The sequence below is a fragment of the Achroia grisella genome, unplaced genomic scaffold (genome assembly GCF_030625045.1).
Source record: "Achroia grisella isolate CSIRO2021 unplaced genomic scaffold, CSIRO_AGI_Agris_v1 utg2471, whole genome shotgun sequence".
Classification (NCBI taxonomy): domain Eukaryota; kingdom Metazoa; phylum Arthropoda; class Insecta; order Lepidoptera; family Pyralidae; genus Achroia; species Achroia grisella.
Genome location: NW_026712739.1, coordinates 1,159,516 through 1,180,129, shown reverse-complemented (window position 1 = coordinate 1,180,129; position 20,614 = coordinate 1,159,516). Strand labels below are relative to the sequence as shown.

The 20,614-nt window shown below is 36.6% G+C and overlaps 1 protein-coding gene across 1 annotated transcript; it reads right to left on the bottom strand.

Annotated features, from left to right (window-relative positions):
* Nucleotides 1-2,312: 2,312 nt before the first annotated feature.
* On the bottom strand, nt 2,313-20,534 carry LOC131842746 (zinc finger protein 737-like). Its single transcript, XM_059191309.1, has 14 exons — nt 20,299-20,534; nt 18,446-18,620; nt 17,837-17,878; nt 16,853-16,945; nt 16,331-16,465; nt 13,563-14,159; nt 12,434-12,639; nt 10,869-11,007; nt 9,356-9,604; nt 7,281-7,412; nt 5,779-5,979; nt 5,009-5,158; nt 3,647-3,838; nt 2,313-2,696 (listed from the first exon to the last, which is right to left on the bottom strand). The coding sequence occupies exons 1-13, from the start codon at nt 20,370-20,372 to the stop codon at nt 3,692-3,694; spliced, it is 2,340 nt and encodes a 779-aa protein (XP_059047292.1). The 5' UTR covers nt 20,373-20,534; the 3' UTR covers nt 2,313-2,696; nt 3,647-3,691.
* Between the last annotated feature and the right edge of the window lie 80 nt (nt 20,535-20,614).

Below are 20,614 nucleotides of genomic sequence, written 5' to 3'. Positions count from 1 at the left end.
CGAAGATCCTGGCAGCGTTCCCTCTTTGAATAGCTAGACTAATTCTTTGTCCAAGGTAGCTGCCAGCTCTTCGGTCTTCTGTGATGTCGACTAACCTTTTCGTAATTTCTTTGAAGTTTTATAGCGCTAGGACCCCACGGACCAAGGGTCTCGACACCGAATGGGTCAAATTCATATTCGGAGCCTAGACCTCTGTATTTACATAATTTGGCTTTTTCAGCCGCTTCACATGCCGCCACATATCCTTATTTATATATTTACTTAAGCCGGGGCTAGGATCTCCTTGTAAGCATAATATTATACTAGTTGACCCGCGCAACTTCGCCTGCATTACACTTGCATGCCATTTATTATTATATTTCACCCAATTTACATAATACCTTTTAAAATTATAGCCTACTAGCTACTCGCCCCAGCTTCGCCCGGGTGTATTAGTAGTAGTATTATACATATAAACCTTCCTCTTGAATCATTCTATATATATTTAAAAAACCCGCTTCTAAATCCGTTGCGTAGTTTTAAAGATTTAAGCATACATAGGGACGGACAGACAGCGACAGCGACTTTGTTTTATACTATGTAATGATGATTATTATTATCATCTTGTTGTGGTGATACAGTTCTCCTAGGCTTTCATATTTTTTTATACCACTTAGGTGGCAAACAAGCATACGGCCCATCTGATGGTAAACGGTTACCGTAGCCTATGAACGCCTGAGACACCAGAGGTGTTACGTGCGCGTTGCCGACCCTTAAGAAACCTTAATATACCCTTGAAAACCCCATGTAGTCTCGTGAGGCAACCTCGGCAGATAGTTCATTCCACAATCAAACACAATCAGGAAAGCCGTTTACCATTCAAATTATATTAAAAAAACAGTCAAATTCTGGTCGTTAACTAGTTTTAATAAATAAAAAGCAGATGTAATTTATTATAATTTTAATAAATACAAAATACACTATATATTTACAATACATTTCATCAGATCCATGATTATTAATATTAATTTTTAAATATAAATAAATAATTCAATTATATCATTAAGTTATATACCTGTAAGTTAATTTAAAACCTTATATTTAATAGTATCATATAATCAACTAGCTGTACCCGCGACTTCATCCGCGTGGAATATAACTTTATTTTTCTAAAATAAAAGTAGCCTAAATTATTTCTTATTACATCAGCTACCTGCCAATAAAAGTCCCGTCAAAATCGGTCCAGCCATTTCTGAGATTAGCCGGAATAAACAGAACAAAAATTGTAATAAAATGTCATTTTCGGGTATGTACCGTATTTATATTCATATGCATGTAGTAAACAACGGTTATTTCAATATTACAAACAGACACTCTAATTTTATTTATATGTATAGATTAAACTAATATTGCTCATAAAATAAACTTATAGCTACAAAAGTGTAAAAGTTAATCATTGCGTGGTCAGCTAGTATATGTAGTCTAGCTGGCCCTGAAAACCTTATTTTGCAACATAAATTAAAATATCTATTAAAAAATAGGCGTTGGTGACCGAATGAAAATTTAGGGTTGTATGTAATTTTTAATGCCATTATTATAAAAAATATCAATAATATAGGTATTCCTTAACTTATATCATTACTTATAAAAAATGCGTGTCACGTTGTTTGTCCGCGATGGACTCCTAAACTACTAAACCGATTGCAAATTTGATTTGCACATTGTGTGCAATTTGATCCAACTTGAAAGATAGGATAGCTTACATCTCAATTTATAGTCGCAATATTATTTTATTCAAGAACCTTAGACACAGCAACGCGTGGTACATATATATGTACTAGCTGTTCCCGAGACTTCGTCCGCGTAGAGTTTTAAATTATTTTTCTAAAATAAAAGTAGCCTAAGTTACTACTTATTACATCAGCTACGTGCGAAAAAAAGTCCCGTCAAAATCAAAATCGGTTCAGCCATTTCAGAGATTAGCCGCAATAAACAGACAGACAGACAGTCAGACAAAAATTGTCAAAAAATGTTATTTTGGTGTATGTACCGTATTTATATTCATATGCATGTAAAAATCGGTTATTTCAATATTACAAACAGACACTCCAATTTTATTTATATGTATAGATATATACTATTTGAAATAGTTTTAAAACTAAAACTCGAATTAAAGAGATCTGTTAATATTATTATTATAAATTGTATAAATTAAATATTAACACATTTTAACGGGGGCAGGTACTTGTACCCGTTCCGAGGATAGCCATTTATAAGGTACTCGTTACTAGAACTCGTTCAGCACATTGCAGTTAAAAAACTGGGAAGACACAAGTGAAAAATATATATACATATATAATATATATATTTATTAAATAGCTGTACACGCAACTTCGTCCGCGTGGAATTTAACTTTATTTATCTAAAACAAAAGTAGTCTAAGTTACTTCTTATTACATCAGCTACTGCAAAAAAAAAGTACCGTCAAAATCGGTCCAGCCATTTCAGAGATTAACCGGAACAAACAGACAGACAGATAAAAATTGTAAAAAATGTTATTTTGGTATATGTAACAAACATCCATCCAACTGCACTCACACTTCGGCAATTTTAGAGATCAGATTTGCACTCTTTATAACGACAGTCCTCCAAAACGGCTCGACCGATCCAGACCAATATTTCATCGAAAGTAGACCTTCAAGCCTCCATCATTAGCACTAAAAAAAATGTTTGAAATGCACATCATTCCATAGTGTCTTAAATAGATCGGAATTCACCACAGAAACTGATCGCTTTGCTGAATTTTTTTTATACCCGATATTGTATTGTCAAAAATTTGATTGATGACAGTTTGACAACTGACAGCTGCTTTAAATAGAATAGAATAGAATAGAATAGAAAATCATTTATTCAAATAAACTTAATTTAAGCACTTTTGAATAGTCATAACAATTTGTTTTTTATCTACCACTCGTTCGGAAAGCTGTCTCATCACAAGAAGAAGGAGCAAGAAACTTGTGTGTTGCTCTTTTAAATAATCCTTGTAAGTTTACATTTACAAGTCGAAACGTGTGAATACAAACTACCAACAAGCACTAATTTTTTGGGTCAAGTATAATCATGCAATAAGATTAAATCAGTCGTAGTGATAAGAGCAGACCAGTCCCTACAAGCAGCACTCGTTCACGAGTATGACGGATGAGCCAGCCATCACTGCGCTCGACCATATTTTAGGGAGCCCAATGACCCGGCCCACCACGCCGCCACATGTCTGGACATTTTAGCGAGCATGACTACTCATTCCACTCGACCACGTCACGGCTACTTAAAATTACTATATGGTAGTTACAGTATTCTCACTTTACATGAGGATGCACGCGGCAATCAATACAAAAGCCGCTACGCTATCATATATCAAGAAAGCAGTATGAAAATTAAAATTATAACGTTGTCCGCAAATAAAGAGTTAAAACGTATTTAAATGTAGGAAATCGGGCGTTCAGAATTTATAAACGAGTTTAGCGAAATTTGTAGTGGTGAAATTCAAAATGAAACTTTGAACACGTTTAAACGTTTTAATGGCGTTCAGTTCGAACTAAACGCGATCAGTTTTGGTGAAATCCGGCCTTATTAGTCTATATGTTATGTTGATATATACAAAACTTACAAGTTACAAGCACGCAGGCGCAGCCAGGGCGGGCCACTAGTATCACTATATCTTTAAGTTATAATACATAGGTTTATCTTCCATCATGGGGTTGATCTCGCCCAGTTTCGGGTCGCAGGTGGGCCACAACGGTTGAGCTATGTCCATCTCGCTCGCACTCGTTGGCACAGATGGCTGCGGTGGCATCTGTCCCTGTCACACACACATAAATCATTATTAAAGATGCTCGTAACGGTAGTCAAGTTCCCGCGCCGAAAGTTTGTGATCTCACATGCTAATTGTATCGGAATTAAACAAAATAATATAAATACATTAAGTAGTGAAATGGACTTCCAGAAAATAACATCGTAACTCGATTAAATAATTTATTATTATTTATATAAATAAATAAATAACCCTGGACAATTAACACAGCGCCATCTAGTCCCACGGTAAGCTGAGCTTGTGTTATGGGTACTAGACAACTGATATAAGTAAATAAATAACACTGGACAATTAACACAGCGCCATCTAGTCCCACGGTAAGCAGAGCTTGTGTTATGGGTACTAGACAACTGATATAAATAAATAAATAACCCTGGACAATTAACACAGCGCCATCTAGTGCCACGGTAAGCAGAGCTTGTGTTATGTGTACTAGACAACTGATATAAGTAAATAAATAACCCTGGACAATTAACACAGCGCCATCTAGTCCCACGGTAAGCAGAGCTTGTGTTATGTGTACTAGACAACTGATATAAGTAAATAAATAACCCTGGACAATTAACACAGCGCCATCTAGTCCCACGGTAAGCAGAGCTTGTGTTATGGGTACTAGACAACTGATATAAATAAATAAATAACCCTGGACAATTAACACAGCGCCATCTAGTCCCACGGTAAGCAGAGCTTGTGTTATGGGTACTAGACAACTGATATAAATAAATAAATAACCCTGGACAATTAACACAGCGCCATCTAGTCCCACGGTAAGCAGAGCTTGTGTTATGGGTACTAGACAACTGATAAAATACTTAGATATTAATACATTATAAATACATCTTATTAATATTATAAATGTGGAAATCTGTGAGTATGGATGGATGTTTGTTACTGTTTTACGCAGAAACTACTGAACGCATTTTCATGAAACTTTACAGTAATATAGCTTACACATGAGAATAACATATAGGCTATAATATTCACGCGGTGAAACCGCAGGCACAGCTAGTACATAATACACATATAAAATAAACAGATACAAACAATCATACTCATGAATACAAATATTTACGCCGTGCGCGGAATCGAACCCGCGACCATCGGAAAGCGGTGTGCAAACCCGCTAGACCACCGAGACCGTCGTTATAAAATACTGACCGTCCGAGCATCCGGCCGCCGTTTGCCCCTGGTCCGTTTCGGCCAGGGTTTCTTCAGATGGACATAGGTGATGTGGGCGCGCTTCTCGCTTGCATGTTTGAATCCTTTCCCGCACATCTCACATTTAAATGGCTTCAGTCCAGTGTGGATCTGTAATATAAGATAAATTGTTAATTTATTTATTTACTAGCCGCGCTTCCGACTTCGTCCCACGAGGAATTACAAATTTCCATACAAACTTTCATCGCCTATTTTATTTTACAGCAGTTATGAAAGAAGAAAGAAATAATCTCTATTCAAATAAACTTAATATAAGCACTTTTGAATAGTCAATTTTATTTATTAGAATAAATAAAATTGACAAATTGCTGTTTCGAAACGCAGACTCATCATAAGAAGAACGAGCAAGAACCTTGTGTGTTGCTCTTTTAATTTTTTTTTTTTTTTTTATAACACAGGAGACAAACGAGCATGCGGCTCACCTGATGGTAAGTGATTACCGCCGCCCATGAGCACCCGCAACACCAGGGGAATTGCAAGTACGTGGTCGGCCTTTTAAAAAGGAATAAGCTCTTTTCTTGAAGGTTTCAATATCGTATCGGTTCGGAAATACCATTGCTGGAAGGTGATTCCACAATGTGGTCAAAAGTTTCTAGAAAACCGCACTGTGGAGGACCGCCATTCGTCCAGATATCCGGATGGTATTTCAGTTTCTGGCGGGTCGTACGTTATAAATATTTGTTGTGCAAAAAAATGAACTTTGGACTCACAAACATGTGCCGCTGTCTGTTGCTGTGCGTGGAGAAGTGTTTCCCGCAGAGCGAGCAGCCGTAGCTGGCCTTGTGCTGCGAGTGTACGCGGCGATGTGCCACGAGTCTCTGCTTCATCCGGAACGACTTCCCGCACGACTCGCATGCGAACGGACGCTCCCCAGTGTGAGTCCACCGATGATCCTTTAGCAGCGCGTAACTCTATAACATATTACATTAAGTCAGATATATTATTGATAGAAATAGAAATAATCTTTATTCAAATACACTCATTACGAGCACTTTTGAATAGTCATATTTTGATTCTGAAAAGAATGCAGATTCATCACAAGAAGAATGAGCAAGAAACTTGTGTGTTGCTCTTTTGAATAGATGTTTTTTTTATATAAATAATTACAGTATAACAAATAAGAGGCATGCGATAATGAACATAGAAATTAGTCAGATATATTATTGATAGAAATAGAAAGCATCTTTATTCAAATAAACTCATTACAAGCACTTTTGAATAGTCATATTTTGATTCTACCACTCATTCGGAATGCAGATTCATCACAAGAAGAATGAGCAAGAAACTTGTGTGTTGCTCTTTTGAATAGATGTTTATTTTTATATAATAATTACAGTATAACAAATAAGAGGCATGCGATAATGAACATAGAAATTAGTCAGATATATTATTGATAGAAATAATCTTTATTCAAATAAACTCATTACAAGCACTTTTGAATAGTCATATTTTGATTCTACCACTCATTCGGAATGCAGATTCATTACAAGAAGAATGAGCAAGAAACTTGTGTGTTGCTCTTTTGAATAGATGTTTTTTTTATATAAATAATTACAGTATAACAAGTAAGAGGCATGCGATAATCAACATAGAAATCGCTACGCACTGATTAGTGTAATCAGATAATATTGTCAGTACTATGGATTTAAAGTTTTTCTATAAAAACATTATTGTCGTTAACGAATTCATCAATTTTATAGTAAGCTTTTTTGCAAAGGAACTGTTTTATTTGACATTTAAATCTTTTTTCTGGCAGATTTATAACAGACTCTGGTATTTTATTGTAAAACCTTACGCAATTGCCATAAAACGAATTACTAACTTAACACTCTAACTGATCGCTCTCTGGTTGGAGAACATACGTTACATATGGATGTGGATGGTTATAAGGGCAGAGGAAGGCCGAAAAAGAGATGGATGGACTGTGTGAAAGATGATATGGTAAGAAAGCGAGTGAATAACGAGATGACTGCGAACAGACCGGAAGACGTAGCGTGGGAAGGCCTCCAGCAAGGTGGACCGACGATCTGGTCAAGATCGCAGAAAGGCATTGGATGCGAGCAGCGCAGGACCGATCGTCGTGGAGATCTTTGGGGGAGGCCTATGTCCAGCAGTGGACGTCTTCCGGGCTGAGATGATGATGATGATTCCCAACAAGAAGAATGATCAACAACTTGCACAGATTACAAAACATCTGCTCCCAACTTAGTACCTGGAACATTCTACCGCAAACTTCGCACATGCAGGGCGACTTCATCGACGGGTACTTGGTTCGATTCTTGTCCGGGTGCATCCGGCGGAAGTGGCCGTGGTACGCGCGCGAGTCCTCCAACTGTAGACCACACTGTGAACAAAATACATGTGAAGTCATATGTATGTAACAAAAGGATTATTATTGATTACAAGCGACTCGTCCCCGGGTTCGCACGTATGCATTACAAATCCTTGTATTTCTCGACTTGTTTTATTACCTTGAATATATTACCCGCGTAAAAAGGGAGATATAATAAATATATATAAAGAATAATAATAATAATAATAAGTTAGAAAGTTTCTACAGACAGATTAGGCCTACATTTGTATATCCACCTGATATAGAACATTGTTATGTACTTGGCTTAGGCCCGTACATACCAAGATTACCGGCGAAAGTCGAGAAAAAATAATATAAAATAATAATAATAATAATAATAAGCCACAATATTAAATACCTGTCGCATAACCCGAAAATTCTTATCCTCCTCAACAATATCTTCACCCAGCACAACCTCTCCCACACTTGGCTAAGGCCCGTGTAGGTGAGTATTACCTTCTTTTAAATCGATAAAAGAAGAGAAAAAAAGGAAAAAAATAATAATAATAATAATAATCTCAGGATAATTCACACAGTGCCATCTAGTCCCAAGTTAAGCTAGCTAAAGCTTGTGTTATGGGTACTAGACAACTGATACAAATACATAGATATTTTTTTTTGTAAATACATACATACATATTATATATAGAAAACACCCAGACCGATACAAACAATCATACTCATGAATACAAATGTTTGTGCCGTGCGAGGAATTGAACCCGCGACCATCGGACGTAAAGCGGTGTGCTAGACCGCTAGACCACCGAGGTCGTCAATGTAATGTTATATAGCTTAAAGCCTTCCTCGACAACTGGACTATCCAACAGAGAAATAATTTTTCAATTCGAACCAGTAGTTTCTGAGATTAGCGCGTTCAAACAAACAAACTCTTCAGCTTTATAATATTCATCAACTCAGCCCGAAGACGTCCACTGTTGGACATAGGCCTCCCCCAAAGATCTCCACGACGATCAGTCCTGCGCTACTCGCATCCATCGCCTTCCAGCGATCTTAACCAGATCGTCATATATATAATATATCTACCCCTACTATGACAGCCTCGGTGGTCTAGTGGTTTAGCATACCGCTTTACAATCCGATGGTCGTGGGATCGATTCTTCGCATGGTACAAACATTTGTATTCATGATTACTATAGTACGATTGTTTGTATCGGCCTGGGTGTTTTCTATGTATAATATGTACATATTTACAAAAAAAAATGTATCTATATATTTATATCAGTTGTCTAGTACCCATAACACAAGCTGTGCTTAGCTTGGGACTAGATGGCGCTGTGTGAATTGTCCTGAATTATTATTATTACTGCTGAAAATTTCACCAAAATCGTATAATATAAAAGGTATAAGTGAACATACAGATTTCCATGTATCCTCAATTGAAAACCTGAATTATTAGTATTTTATTAATACTCAAGTTTTCCGCTCGTTCTTCTTGTGATGACACAGCTTTCCGAATGAGCGGCAGAATAATTAAAGTGCTTCAATGTAAGTTTATTTGAACAAACGATTTTCTATTCTATTCTATATGTACACGACAGAATCAATTAGAAAATAAGTTTTAGCTGTAATTAGTATAATAAGTCATCCTCAATAAAATATATAACATAGTGTTTTTATTGCCCTAAATATAAGTAATTAGTATAAGCAGAATTTGTATATAAGTAAGATCATTTTTGTTAATAATAATAAATCACACGCAACGTACAGTCGTAGTAGGGAGGGCCACCCGTCGGTCGTCTATACAAAGAGCGCGGACCGCATTCACTGGCGAGACAGCGACCCGATAGGTGCCTTCCTACTAAGTGCAAACAACCGAGCATTTTTACTTCGCCGTCCGACCATACGACCAGGGATCCTATAGTACATAGTCCTGTCACCATCTATATGCATTAAGAATTAAATTAACAAACTACCTGTTCACAAGGTATAGGACCTTCGGCTTTCCTCATCTGACTTGGGTACACCTTCTTATCATCGTCCACCTTCTCTTTCGCGGTTCTCTCCTTCTCTAACACGTCTCTGGTCTTCCGTCCCCTCTTGGGCTTGTTAGCTTCTTTATCCTCGTCTGCATGACGAGCTGATACCACTATGTGACGCTTTAAAGCCTCGGCTGAGACGAAACGGACGTTGCATTGCTCGCAGTATGGACCGTCTTCTGGAATCTAAGGAGGTAATAATAGAGATAAGATAATCTAATGGACCGTCTTCTGGAATCTAAGGAGGTAAAAATAGAGATAAGATAATCTAATGGACCGTCTTCTGGAATCTAAGGAGGTAATAATAGAGATAAGATAATCTAATGGACCTTCTTCTGGAATCTAAGGAGGTAAAAATAGAGATAAGATAATCTAATGGCCCGTCTTCTGGAATCTAAGGAGGTAATAATAGAGATAAGGAAAACTGTTAGACGACCTCGCTGGTCTAGAGGTTTAGCACACCGTAAGAAGTAAAGCGTTACTTCTGATGGTCGCGGGTTCGATTCCTCGCACGGTGCAAATATTATTTATGTGTACGTATTCATGAGTAAGATTGTTTGCATCGGTCTGGGTATTTTCAATGTATATTATATACTAGCTGTTCCCGCGACTTCGTTCGCGTGGAATTTAACTTTATTTTTCTAAAATAAAAGTAGCCTAAGTTACTCCTTATTACATCAGCTACCTGTCAAAAAAGTCCCGTCAAAATCGGTCCAGCCATTTGTGAGATTAACCGGAATAAACAGACAGACAGACAGACAAAATTTTTTAAAAATGTTATAATGGTGTATGTACCGTATTTATATGATGATGATGATGAGTAAAAAACGGTTATTACAATATTACAAACAGACACTCCAATTTTATTTATATGTATAGATTTATACAAAAAAATCTAAGTATTTATATCAGTTGCCTAGTACCCATAACATCAATATTTATCATCACACCGCTCGCTATCGGCAGGGAATTCATCCCCACACGTTGGAACCTAAGTAGTCTCAGACAGTGCGGTTTCAGAGGAGCTTCCTCCTGTATTTTTTTTATTGGGTTGTTTGGGCTATTGTCACATGTGTAGCACCTGTAGCACTGCGACCTACATAGATCTATTGTGCTCGCCCTTTTTGACAGTTCGCTACCTAGACCCGTCAGGAACAAGAATTGAAGGATATTAGGAGCGATGGTTTTTATCTCCTCAGGATAGAGTGTAAACTTTCCAAATGAGATATTTCGTTTATGCATGAGTGGGCTACAACCACATAGGATGTGTAGTGGCGTTTCCTCTTCAGTTTGGCAGAATCTACAGATTTTTGTCGTGCATAGACCTAGTTGTGCCATATACTTGTTTTCCTTGCATACACTTATTTTGTGGAATGAACTACCTGCCGAGGTCTTCTCGTGTGGGTATTTGACGTAAACAAATATGATTATAACAAGGAAAACCACTCACCTGTTCGTTATCTAATCTATGCTTCAACTTTTTATGAAGCTGTATACCTTTCTCGCTCACAAACGAATACCCACACAGTTGGCAGACAAAGTCAGATGGATGCTTTATACGTATATGGCCCATGTACGTTGTGAATTTCCTGTAACAGATAATAATAATTATAATAACCCTGGACAATTCAGCGCCATCTAGTCCCGAGATAAGCAGAACTTGTATAATGGGTACTAGACAACAGATATACATAAATAAATACATTTTATAGCGGATAACAATCTGTCGAAACGCACCGTTTCGACGCCAGCCCGGTATCGCTAGTTTCCGGACACGGAGCAGCGTACGTACGGTATTTATTAATAGACAACTCGTGCTAGTCCTGCCATAATTTGTTTATTTATTTATTTAACTTTAATGCACACAATATATAGTCATATATAGTACAGTACATTTGGCGGACTTACCACCATGCGGCATTATCTACCAGTCAACAATAGGTGGTGCAGAGAATAGATGCTGGCGGTGCAAAATTATAAACGTAAACAAAATGCAACAAAATATAAACAGAACAAAAAAAAATACAATATATATATATACACATATACATGCAATAAACTTAAATATATAACTATGTAACTACATCAATCATACTGTAATACAATACAAATGTTTGCATACGAGGAATCGAACCTGTGTTAGGTCAACTTGTTTGTCATTCTAGTTCTATAAAAAAAGATACTTTACATTTAAAATACCATCCTGATCATCTGAATGAATGGCGCTCCTCCACAGTGCGGTTTTCTAGAAACTTTTTGCCACGCACAACCACATTGTGGAATCACCTTCCAGTAATGGTATTACCGAACCGATATGATATTGAACATTCAAGAAAATAGCTTACTCCTTTTTAAAAGGCCGACAACGTACTTGTAATTCCCCTGGTGTTGCGGGTGCTCATGGGCAGTGGTAATCACTTACCATCAAGTGAGCCTCAACTCATTTGCCCTCTATGCTAACTGAAATCTACTCACTGAAACTCGTCCGGACAATGTGGACACTGATATTTGGTTCTTACTTCTATTCTCCTTCTCTGCTCTCTATTCCCCTTGTGTTGTGGTGAGCCGCAAGCTGGTTTGCACTCTGTACTATTACTAACTGAAACGTACTTACTGAAACTCATCTGGACAATGTGGACACTGATATTTGATTCTTACTTCTATTCTCCTTCTCTGCTTTCTATTCCCCTTCTCTGCTCTCTATTCCCCTGGTGTTGAGATGAGCCATAAACGTTTGCTCTCTATACTATTATTAACTGAAGTGTACTCACTGAAACTCATCAGGACAATGTGGACACTGATATTTGATTATCGCTTCTATTCTATTCGCCTTCTCTGTTCTCTATTCCCTTGGTCTTGCGGTGAGCGGCAAACTGGTTAGACCTCTATACTATTACTATCTGAAATCCCCTGACGTTGCGGTTGCTCATGGTCGGCTGATGGTAACATCAGGTAGAGCCGCACTGTTGTATGCCCCTTATACTATAAAAGTAGTACTAATAGAAATCTACTCACTGAAACTCATCAGGACAATGTGGACACTGGTATTTGGTCCCCTTGTGCCACCTCTCGTGCAGTCTGGCTGTCTGTCTATGTGTTGTGACGTACGGACACCGGTTACAGCTGAACCGTTGCGTGTGGTGTGCAGTTATATGCTTTCTTAACGCGTGCGGATGTTTGAAGTGAGTTTTGCATATATCACATTGGTAATCGCCGCATTGCTGCAAGAAATTCATTTTTTTAATTAGATGATAATGAAATGGTAACGGTTTACGATGGTGAGGCACCTGGGGAGGAAGATAAGAAGAGTTAACCGTATCCTAGGTTAGATTAATAATAATAATAATAATAAAACTCTTTATTGTGTACACATAAAATAATGAGAAAATACAGTAAATAGTAAAATAATAACAAAAGGCGGTCTTATCACTAAATGCAATCTCTTACTGACAACCTAGAAGAGAGGACTTATGTACATAGAATAGGGTAGGTGGCACACATAAGACACTATTTATTAGTGCATCGTAGCAAATTCACTATGAATATATTATATTGTTTTGCAAAGAACCTAATGTGGTACGCTAGTAATTGGATCATTAATTCACATATTAACAAATCAACAATTTGAAGAAATTACTTACGAAAAATAACCCAGAGTATGCCTAACTAATTTTTGTAAGTAATCCGTCCAATTGATTGGATTGAAATTACGGGGTTCATTTGTTCGGTTGAACCAAGGTTCGAACCCCTAGTGGTGCCTTTTATTTGATTTGTGTCCGTCCCCCCCCCCCCCCTCTCCCCCTGCTTCCACCCACTATCGTCCGGTGAAGCAATTTTTGTAAGTAATCCGTCCAATTGATTGGATTGAAATTACGGGGTTCATTTGTTCGGTTGAACCAAGGTTCGAACCCCTAGTGGTGCCTTTTATTTGATTTGTCCCCCCCCCCTCCCCCCTGCTTCCACCCACTATCGTCCGATGAAGCTGAAGAAGGCCAGCTACGGCCTTCTTCAGCTTCACCAGTCAGTTCAGTAATATTACAAATGGGATGGTCAGAGTCGTATCAATGTTTAAAGAGAATGAAGAAATAGCGTGATTCTTATTGTGAACGAGTGTAATGGCATTCAGTATAAAAAAATTACTTACATTCGTATGCCGACTCATATGTGAATTATACGCTTCTTTATCCAAAAATCCCTTATAACATTCAATACATTTAAACACTGAATTCTTATAATTAGCGCTGTCTTGTCGCTTCAAGATCTCAGCCACTTGTTCCTCAAAAGATAAATTAGTTATTGTAAATAAAGTTTCATTCAAATCATCATTAAGGAACGGTTTCCTTCGCCTGTCAATTTTCGGTTGCGTGGGATCTTTCACTTGTTTCTTTCTCACACTTTTCACTACTTTCTTCTTTTTCTTCTTCTCCCTTCTCCTTTCTAATGGTAAACTATCATCAGTGGAATACTCCTTCTCTGTTTGAATGTAGTCTGCATCAAAATCATCAATTGTATCATTGATTTTATTCTCTTCTACGAATTCGTCTACAAATATTTCACTGTTAATTTCATTCTTTACTACCTCATCTTGTATGTTTACTTCTTCCTCTTCTTTTATCTCCTTTATCTCTTCTTTATCTTCTATGTGCAAGTCAGTGTAGTCGGGAGTGTAGTGTTTGATTTCTAGTTTCGATATTAGCTGATTGTTAAGCCGATCTATGGTTTTTAGATTATCAACGGTTAGCTGGAATAGAGTTTAATTAATTAGTTCATTTTCAGAGTTACGTGTAAGGTAACTATATTATTTTGTTGTAATCCAAGAAGGATTACTTATAAAATAATATGTGTAATTGGATTTATAATTCTTTACATCGTAATCTGTTAGAATAGAATAGAATAGAAAATCATTTATTCAAATAAACTTAATTTAAGCACTTTTGAATAGTCAACATTTTTTTAAATCTACCGCTTATTCGGAAAGCTGTCTCATCACAAGAAGAATAAGCAAGAAACTTGTGTGTTGCTCTTTTAAACAATCCTTGTAAGTTCACATTTTACAAGTCGAAACGTGTGAATACAAACTACCAACCAGCACTAATTTATTTAGGCTCAAATATAAAAACACAATAAGATTACATCAGTCGTGATCGAATCAGTGATAAGAGCAGACCAGTCCCTACAAGCAGCACTCGTTCACGAATATGACGGATGAGCCAGCCATCACTGCGCTCGACTATATTTTAAGGACCCCAATGACCCGGCCCACCACGCCGCCACATGTCTGGACATTTTAGTGAGCATGACTACTCATTCCACTCGACCACGTCACAGCTACAAATTAATGTTACAAGTTAATGTTAACCATTATGTGATTGTGATTTGTTGTTTGTTGTTAAGTATGATTGTTCGTATTACACTCTGTGTTTTCTACGTATACTATGTAATTTAATTAAAAAAATAAGTACAAGTATGTATTTATTTTAACAGTCTAAGTTCCAAGTTAAGCTAAGTTTGTGTTATGGGTTAACACAAACTCTTCTTAGCTTGAAACTAGATGGCGCTGCGTGAATATTCAGGGTTATTGGGTTATTATTATTATTTATATATTTCTATTTGATTTTCTTTATGTAATGACTTCATTTCGAATTATTATGATACTAACTACCAGCCGCGGCTTCGCACGGTTGTACGCGGATTATACATATAATAATAATAATAATAAAAAAACTCTAACACAGTATATCTTATAGATATAGCTGTACCTAACACACACAACATACAATCTACCATTTCAGATAAAGTCTTAAAATATCAGGATCTTGCAATAGAGGTAAGAACACAATGGCGAGCTGATACTGTAAACACTGTACCCATTGTACTTTCTTCTACCGGTTTTGTACCCAAAACACTTCAAAATAGTCTGCAAACATTAAACATTCATCCATCCAAAACATATCTCCTACAGAAAGCCACAATATTAAATACCTGTCGCATAACCCGAAAATTCTTAACCTCCTCAACAATATCTTCACCCAGCACAACCTCTCCCACACTTGGCTAAGGCCCGTGTAGGTGAGTATTACCTTCTTTTAAATCGATAAAAGAAGAGAAAAAAAGGGAAAAAAGAATAATAATAATAATAATAATAATAATAATTTTTATTTCAGACAACATGATCCATTGTGTTAGTAACAGCTTAATGACATAACTTATCCTATGTTAGTAATAAAATACATAATAAAATAAAAATGTAACTTTTAACATATTACCTGTCCCACCCAGTATCTTAGAATGGGACAGTCTACTTTACAAGCAATTGTCTTCAGCAATATAAACCTCTTGTATCACTCTATCGATTGGTGAAAACTGCATTAAAATTAAATGCAAAACAAAATTTTTTTATAAAGTGGCATTATAAAATACATACGATCCAAAATTTTTACCTTTCTAGCACCAACTCCTATTTTTTAATAGCGATTTTTATTTATATGGCAAAACAAATTTTATGAGGTCAACTAGTAATTTATATACTCATCATCATCATCATCATCTAGTAATTGTATACTGCTGTATGTAAATTACTAGTTGCTGTGTTATCTACTAATGGTGTGTTATTACCGCTGTATCATCATTGTCGTTGTGAAGTGTGCTGTAATATATTATTTAATTATTAACCCTGTATTAACATGAATAATTTTATATCAAATAAAGGCAGTCAGCTCGTGACCAGGGCTAGTGCAACCTAGTCGAAACGTCGAGAGAGGTAAATACCTTTATTTGCCATAAAATTATTCGTGTTAAGATCCGGTTAATAATTTAAATAATGTATATTAAACACGAAAGTTTAAAATTAACTGTGCTGTAATAAACCTCTTTCTATTCTATTCTATTTTCTAATAGCAAACATATACTCACATTGTCGTGTTTGTTAAGGAGTTCTACCATCAGCTTGTTGGCGCGCAGACTCTTGTTCCTGAAGCTGTGGCAGCTGAGAAGACGGTGCGCGCATTCACCACACAGTTTCCTTGGCAGGCGGTCCTCTTCGCATACCTGGAGATCAAGATTCGAAATAAGATGCGATATATTTTGTGAATACTACAAAAAATAAAACAGTTACAGACGAGTTTCTTGCATTTATTATAATTTATACATAGAAATGAAATTGGAGTGTCTGTTTGTAATATTGAAATAACCATTTTTATTTACATGCATATGAATATAAATACGGTACATAGACCAAAATAACATTTTTTTTAATTTTTGTGTGCGTGCGTGCGTGCGTGTGTGCATGCGTGCGTGCGTTGCGTGCGTGCGTGCATACGTGCGTGTGTGTATGTGTGTGTGCTGGTTTTTTAATCTACACTTACGGGCCGAAACCAAGTTAGTGTGTGTGTGAGTGAGTGTGTTATTATTATTTTATTATTATTGGGTAATCACCGTCAATCCAGTCACATATTGATACGCCTGCACCAACTTGTATTTCTTCATTGGGAATAACTTGGTGGTCATCTCTAAGCAGATTCTGCAGACCTGTAAAATAAACATTTATACTTTTTTCTCTATTTCCCCAGATTGATATCCCATTGAATCAAAAAGGGAAATCGAAATTACGACGGCTTGCGTCTAAATTCGAAGTCTTAGAGTAAAGTTGAATCCGTTAAGCAGAAGTTGACCTTCAGCCGCTCCATAAGTCGTTCCCGCTCTTTTGAGAACTCAATAAGGGGCTTTCCATAGCCTCTAGACACCTGATACACCAAGGGTGTCTCAAGGGGTGATACACGTTCACGTTGCCGACCCTTAAGAAATCTTAATATAGGGTATACTTAATATAACCGGGCGGGGGTGACGACCGAAGTGCGACGAACCGACGAAGAAGTGCGCGCCTTCCCCAAGGGAAGATGGGAAAAGTGGTGGGTTCCAAAGGGAACCCGCAGAGATGGGCCCGCTGTAGAGTGGGCCACCGCCGTCGGAGTCGCGGTGGACTGAGTTCGATCCCGCGACTCCGGCATATGGCGTTGGATGAGGGACATCTTGGAGTTTTTAGTGAGTATGAGTCTCACAGTACCCGTGGGCTCCCGGGGGAAGCCCGGCGAGTCTCCATGAGGGATTTTCTCCAAGTAAAAAAAAAAGGGGTATACTTAATATAGTGTGTGGCTTGAAACCCATGCCGTACATTACATATATAAACTAGCAGACTCAGCCACGCGTTGCTGTAGCTAAGGTTCTTAGATATAATAATATTGCGACTATAAATTGAGATGTAGCCTATCCTATCTTTCAGTTGGATCAAATTGCACACAAATCAAATGTGCAATCAGTGGTTTAGGAGTCAATCGCGGAAAAACAACATGACATGTAATTTTTATATATAAAAATATATATAAATTACATGTATAACCTATCAATAATAATAAATCTCACCTTCAAACCAGATGTTTTTCCATAATCACCATTGCTTGAATCCTAGAAAAAAATATATAGTTATGAATCTATATATCAATATTATACATGCGAAAGTTTGTGAGTATGGACGGATGTTTGTTACTCTTTCACGCAAAAACTGCTGAACGAATTTTTAAGAAACTTTATAGTAACATAGTTTATACATCAGAATACATGCTGTAATTTAAAAAGATATTATGTAAATTGGGCGATATATAATGATAAGTGTAATGCAGACGTAGTTGCGTGGGTCAGCTAGTTTAATATATTTATATTTTGCTCCACTAAAACAATAATATAATAGTAGCTATATGATTTATACAAAAATAGAAATAATCTTTATTCAAATAAACTTAATATAAGCACTTTTGAATAGTCAAGTTTTTTTATTCTACCGCTTATTCGGAATGCAGATTCATAACAAGAAGAATAAGAAAGAAACTTGTGTGTTGCTCTTTTAAATAAAATATTGATTTACTTATATTTAATTAACAACAAGGATTACGCATGCGACAATCAACATAGAAACCGCTATGCACTTATTCTCTTTTCAAACCATAAAATACAGAGAAATATAAAAATTGTCACCTGTACAATGATAGGTACAGCTCCAGCTCGGACCTTCCTCAGGCCACTCTTGGTCTCGTACAGGTCTTCACAGAGGAAGTGTTCGGAGCAAACTGCGCTCCTCTCCTTCGGTTCCCAGTGCTGCTTGCCGACTGCCTGCAGCCAAGCAGTCCGCAGTGTACTCTCGTAGGGGAATCTATAAAAAGATGGAATGCCTAATAGAATAATATACAATCTATACATATAAATAAAAATGGAGTCTCTGCTTGTAATATTGAAATAACCTTTTTACTACATGCATATGAATATAAATATGGAACATACACCAAAATAACATTTTTTACAATTCTTGTATATCTATCTGTTTATTCCGGTTAATCTCTGAAATGGCTGTACCGATTTTGACGGGACTTTTCTTGGTAGATAGTAGTAGATGTAATAAGGAGTAACTTAGCCTAAGTTACTTTTATTTTAGAAAATTAATATTAAAATTCCATGCAGACGAATTCGCAGGTATGGCTAGTTTATAATATAAGGTAATATAGTGAAATTGAATAGAAATTTTAATATCCCTCTTTTAAACTTCATATTCTCTAATATAAACTGTAAAAGAGATGACAATCTCAATTGTCTAGTAGTTTAGCACAGTGATTTACTTCCGATGGTTGTGGGTTGGACTCTTTACTTGGTGCAAACATTTGTATTCATGAGTATGATTGTTTGTATTATTCTGTATAATGCTTGTATCGTTTTCTATGTATAATATGTATGTATTTATAAATAAAATTATCTATGTATTTACATCAGTTGTTTAGTACCCATAACACAAGCTCTGCTCACCGTGGGACTAGATGGCGCTGTGTTAATTGTCCAGTGTTATTTATTTATTTATATCAGTTGTCTAGTACCCCTAACACAAGCTCTGCATACTAGGATACTCTGCATATGTGGGACTAGATGGCGCTGTGTTAATTGTCCAGTTTTATTTATTTAATTATATCATTTGTCTAGTACCCATAACACGAGCTCTGCTTGTGTGGGACTAGATGGCGCATGTTAATTGTCTAGGATTATTTATTACAGAATAATAATAATACCCCAGGACAATTCACACAACAAGATCTAGTACCAAGCTAAGCAGAGTTTGTGTTATTAGTACTAGACAACTGTTATAGATACTTCAAAAATAAATAAAAACACACATAATATAAATAGAAAACACACAGACCAATACAAACAACCATACTTACGGATACTAATGTTTGTACTTTGCGAGAAATCAAACCCGCGACCATCGGAAATAAAGCTAAACCGGTAGACCACCGAGGCCGTCGAAGAATAAGAGGCATAACATCTTAGTTCTCTAGATTTTTTTATTTTTATGGATGATAATGGAATGGCTCACACGCCTGCGCTAACGGTTTACGCTGGCGGGACACCAGTGGAGGATGATAAGATGAGCATGAGGTCAGGTCAGTTAGCCCATCGTGACAAATTCACCAAGAATTTATCACGATGGTTTCCAGGGGGAACCGCGTGGAGGTCAACCTGACATGGTACATTGCTAGCAATGGGGTTATCAATCCACATTACTAACAATCCCTTTCCACCCAGTTCTCTAGATTGGCAATGCATGATTGCAAGGCTGTCACATGATAACGTGACACCCACAGTACTATGTATATAGGCGACGCTTACATCCGGTGGACAGTCTATTTGCTATTCCAATTATAAAAGTAACTTATAAAACTGTTTCTCTTTCATCAAAATCAAGATAAAAATATCTACTTATTATCTATGGACGAATAAACAATTCTTTAATAAAAATCACGATAAAAATATGTACTAAATATCTATGGACGAATAAAACTTACATATGAAACGTAATGCCCTGAGATTTGGAAATATATCTAGAATCGTTCTTACAACCCGGCACTGAACACCTCATTCTTAAAAGCAAAACAAATTTCACAGCTATATTAAAATAAATAGATACTCATATATTTACAGTAAATACATATAATGTTTGCATTATTTGTATATGATTAGTAAGTAAATACTTCATTTAATATTGTAAATTATAATAATATAAAACATAATATAGGAGTCAATACATTTTTTATGTTTATTTTTTACTGAAATTGAAGTATGCACCGATTACACAAATTGATCGGTTTTGGCTGTCAAGCT

What these genes read in the sequence shown, in the direction of transcription:
- LOC131842746 (XM_059191309.1), bottom strand. Translation starts at nt 20,372, where the DNA reads ATGAGGTGTTCAGTGCCGGGTTGTAAGAACGATTCTAGATATATTTCC. An exon ending in CATTGTCCTGATGAGTTTCA is followed by an intron (nt 11,008 to 12,433) that starts GTGAGTAGATTT and finishes TATCTGTTACAG; the next exon opens with GAAATTCACAACGTACATGG. An exon ending in ATAGATTAGATAACGAACAG is followed by an intron (nt 9,605 to 10,868) that starts GTGAGTGGTTTT and finishes TTACCTCCTTAG; the next exon opens with ATTCCAGAAGACGGTCCATA.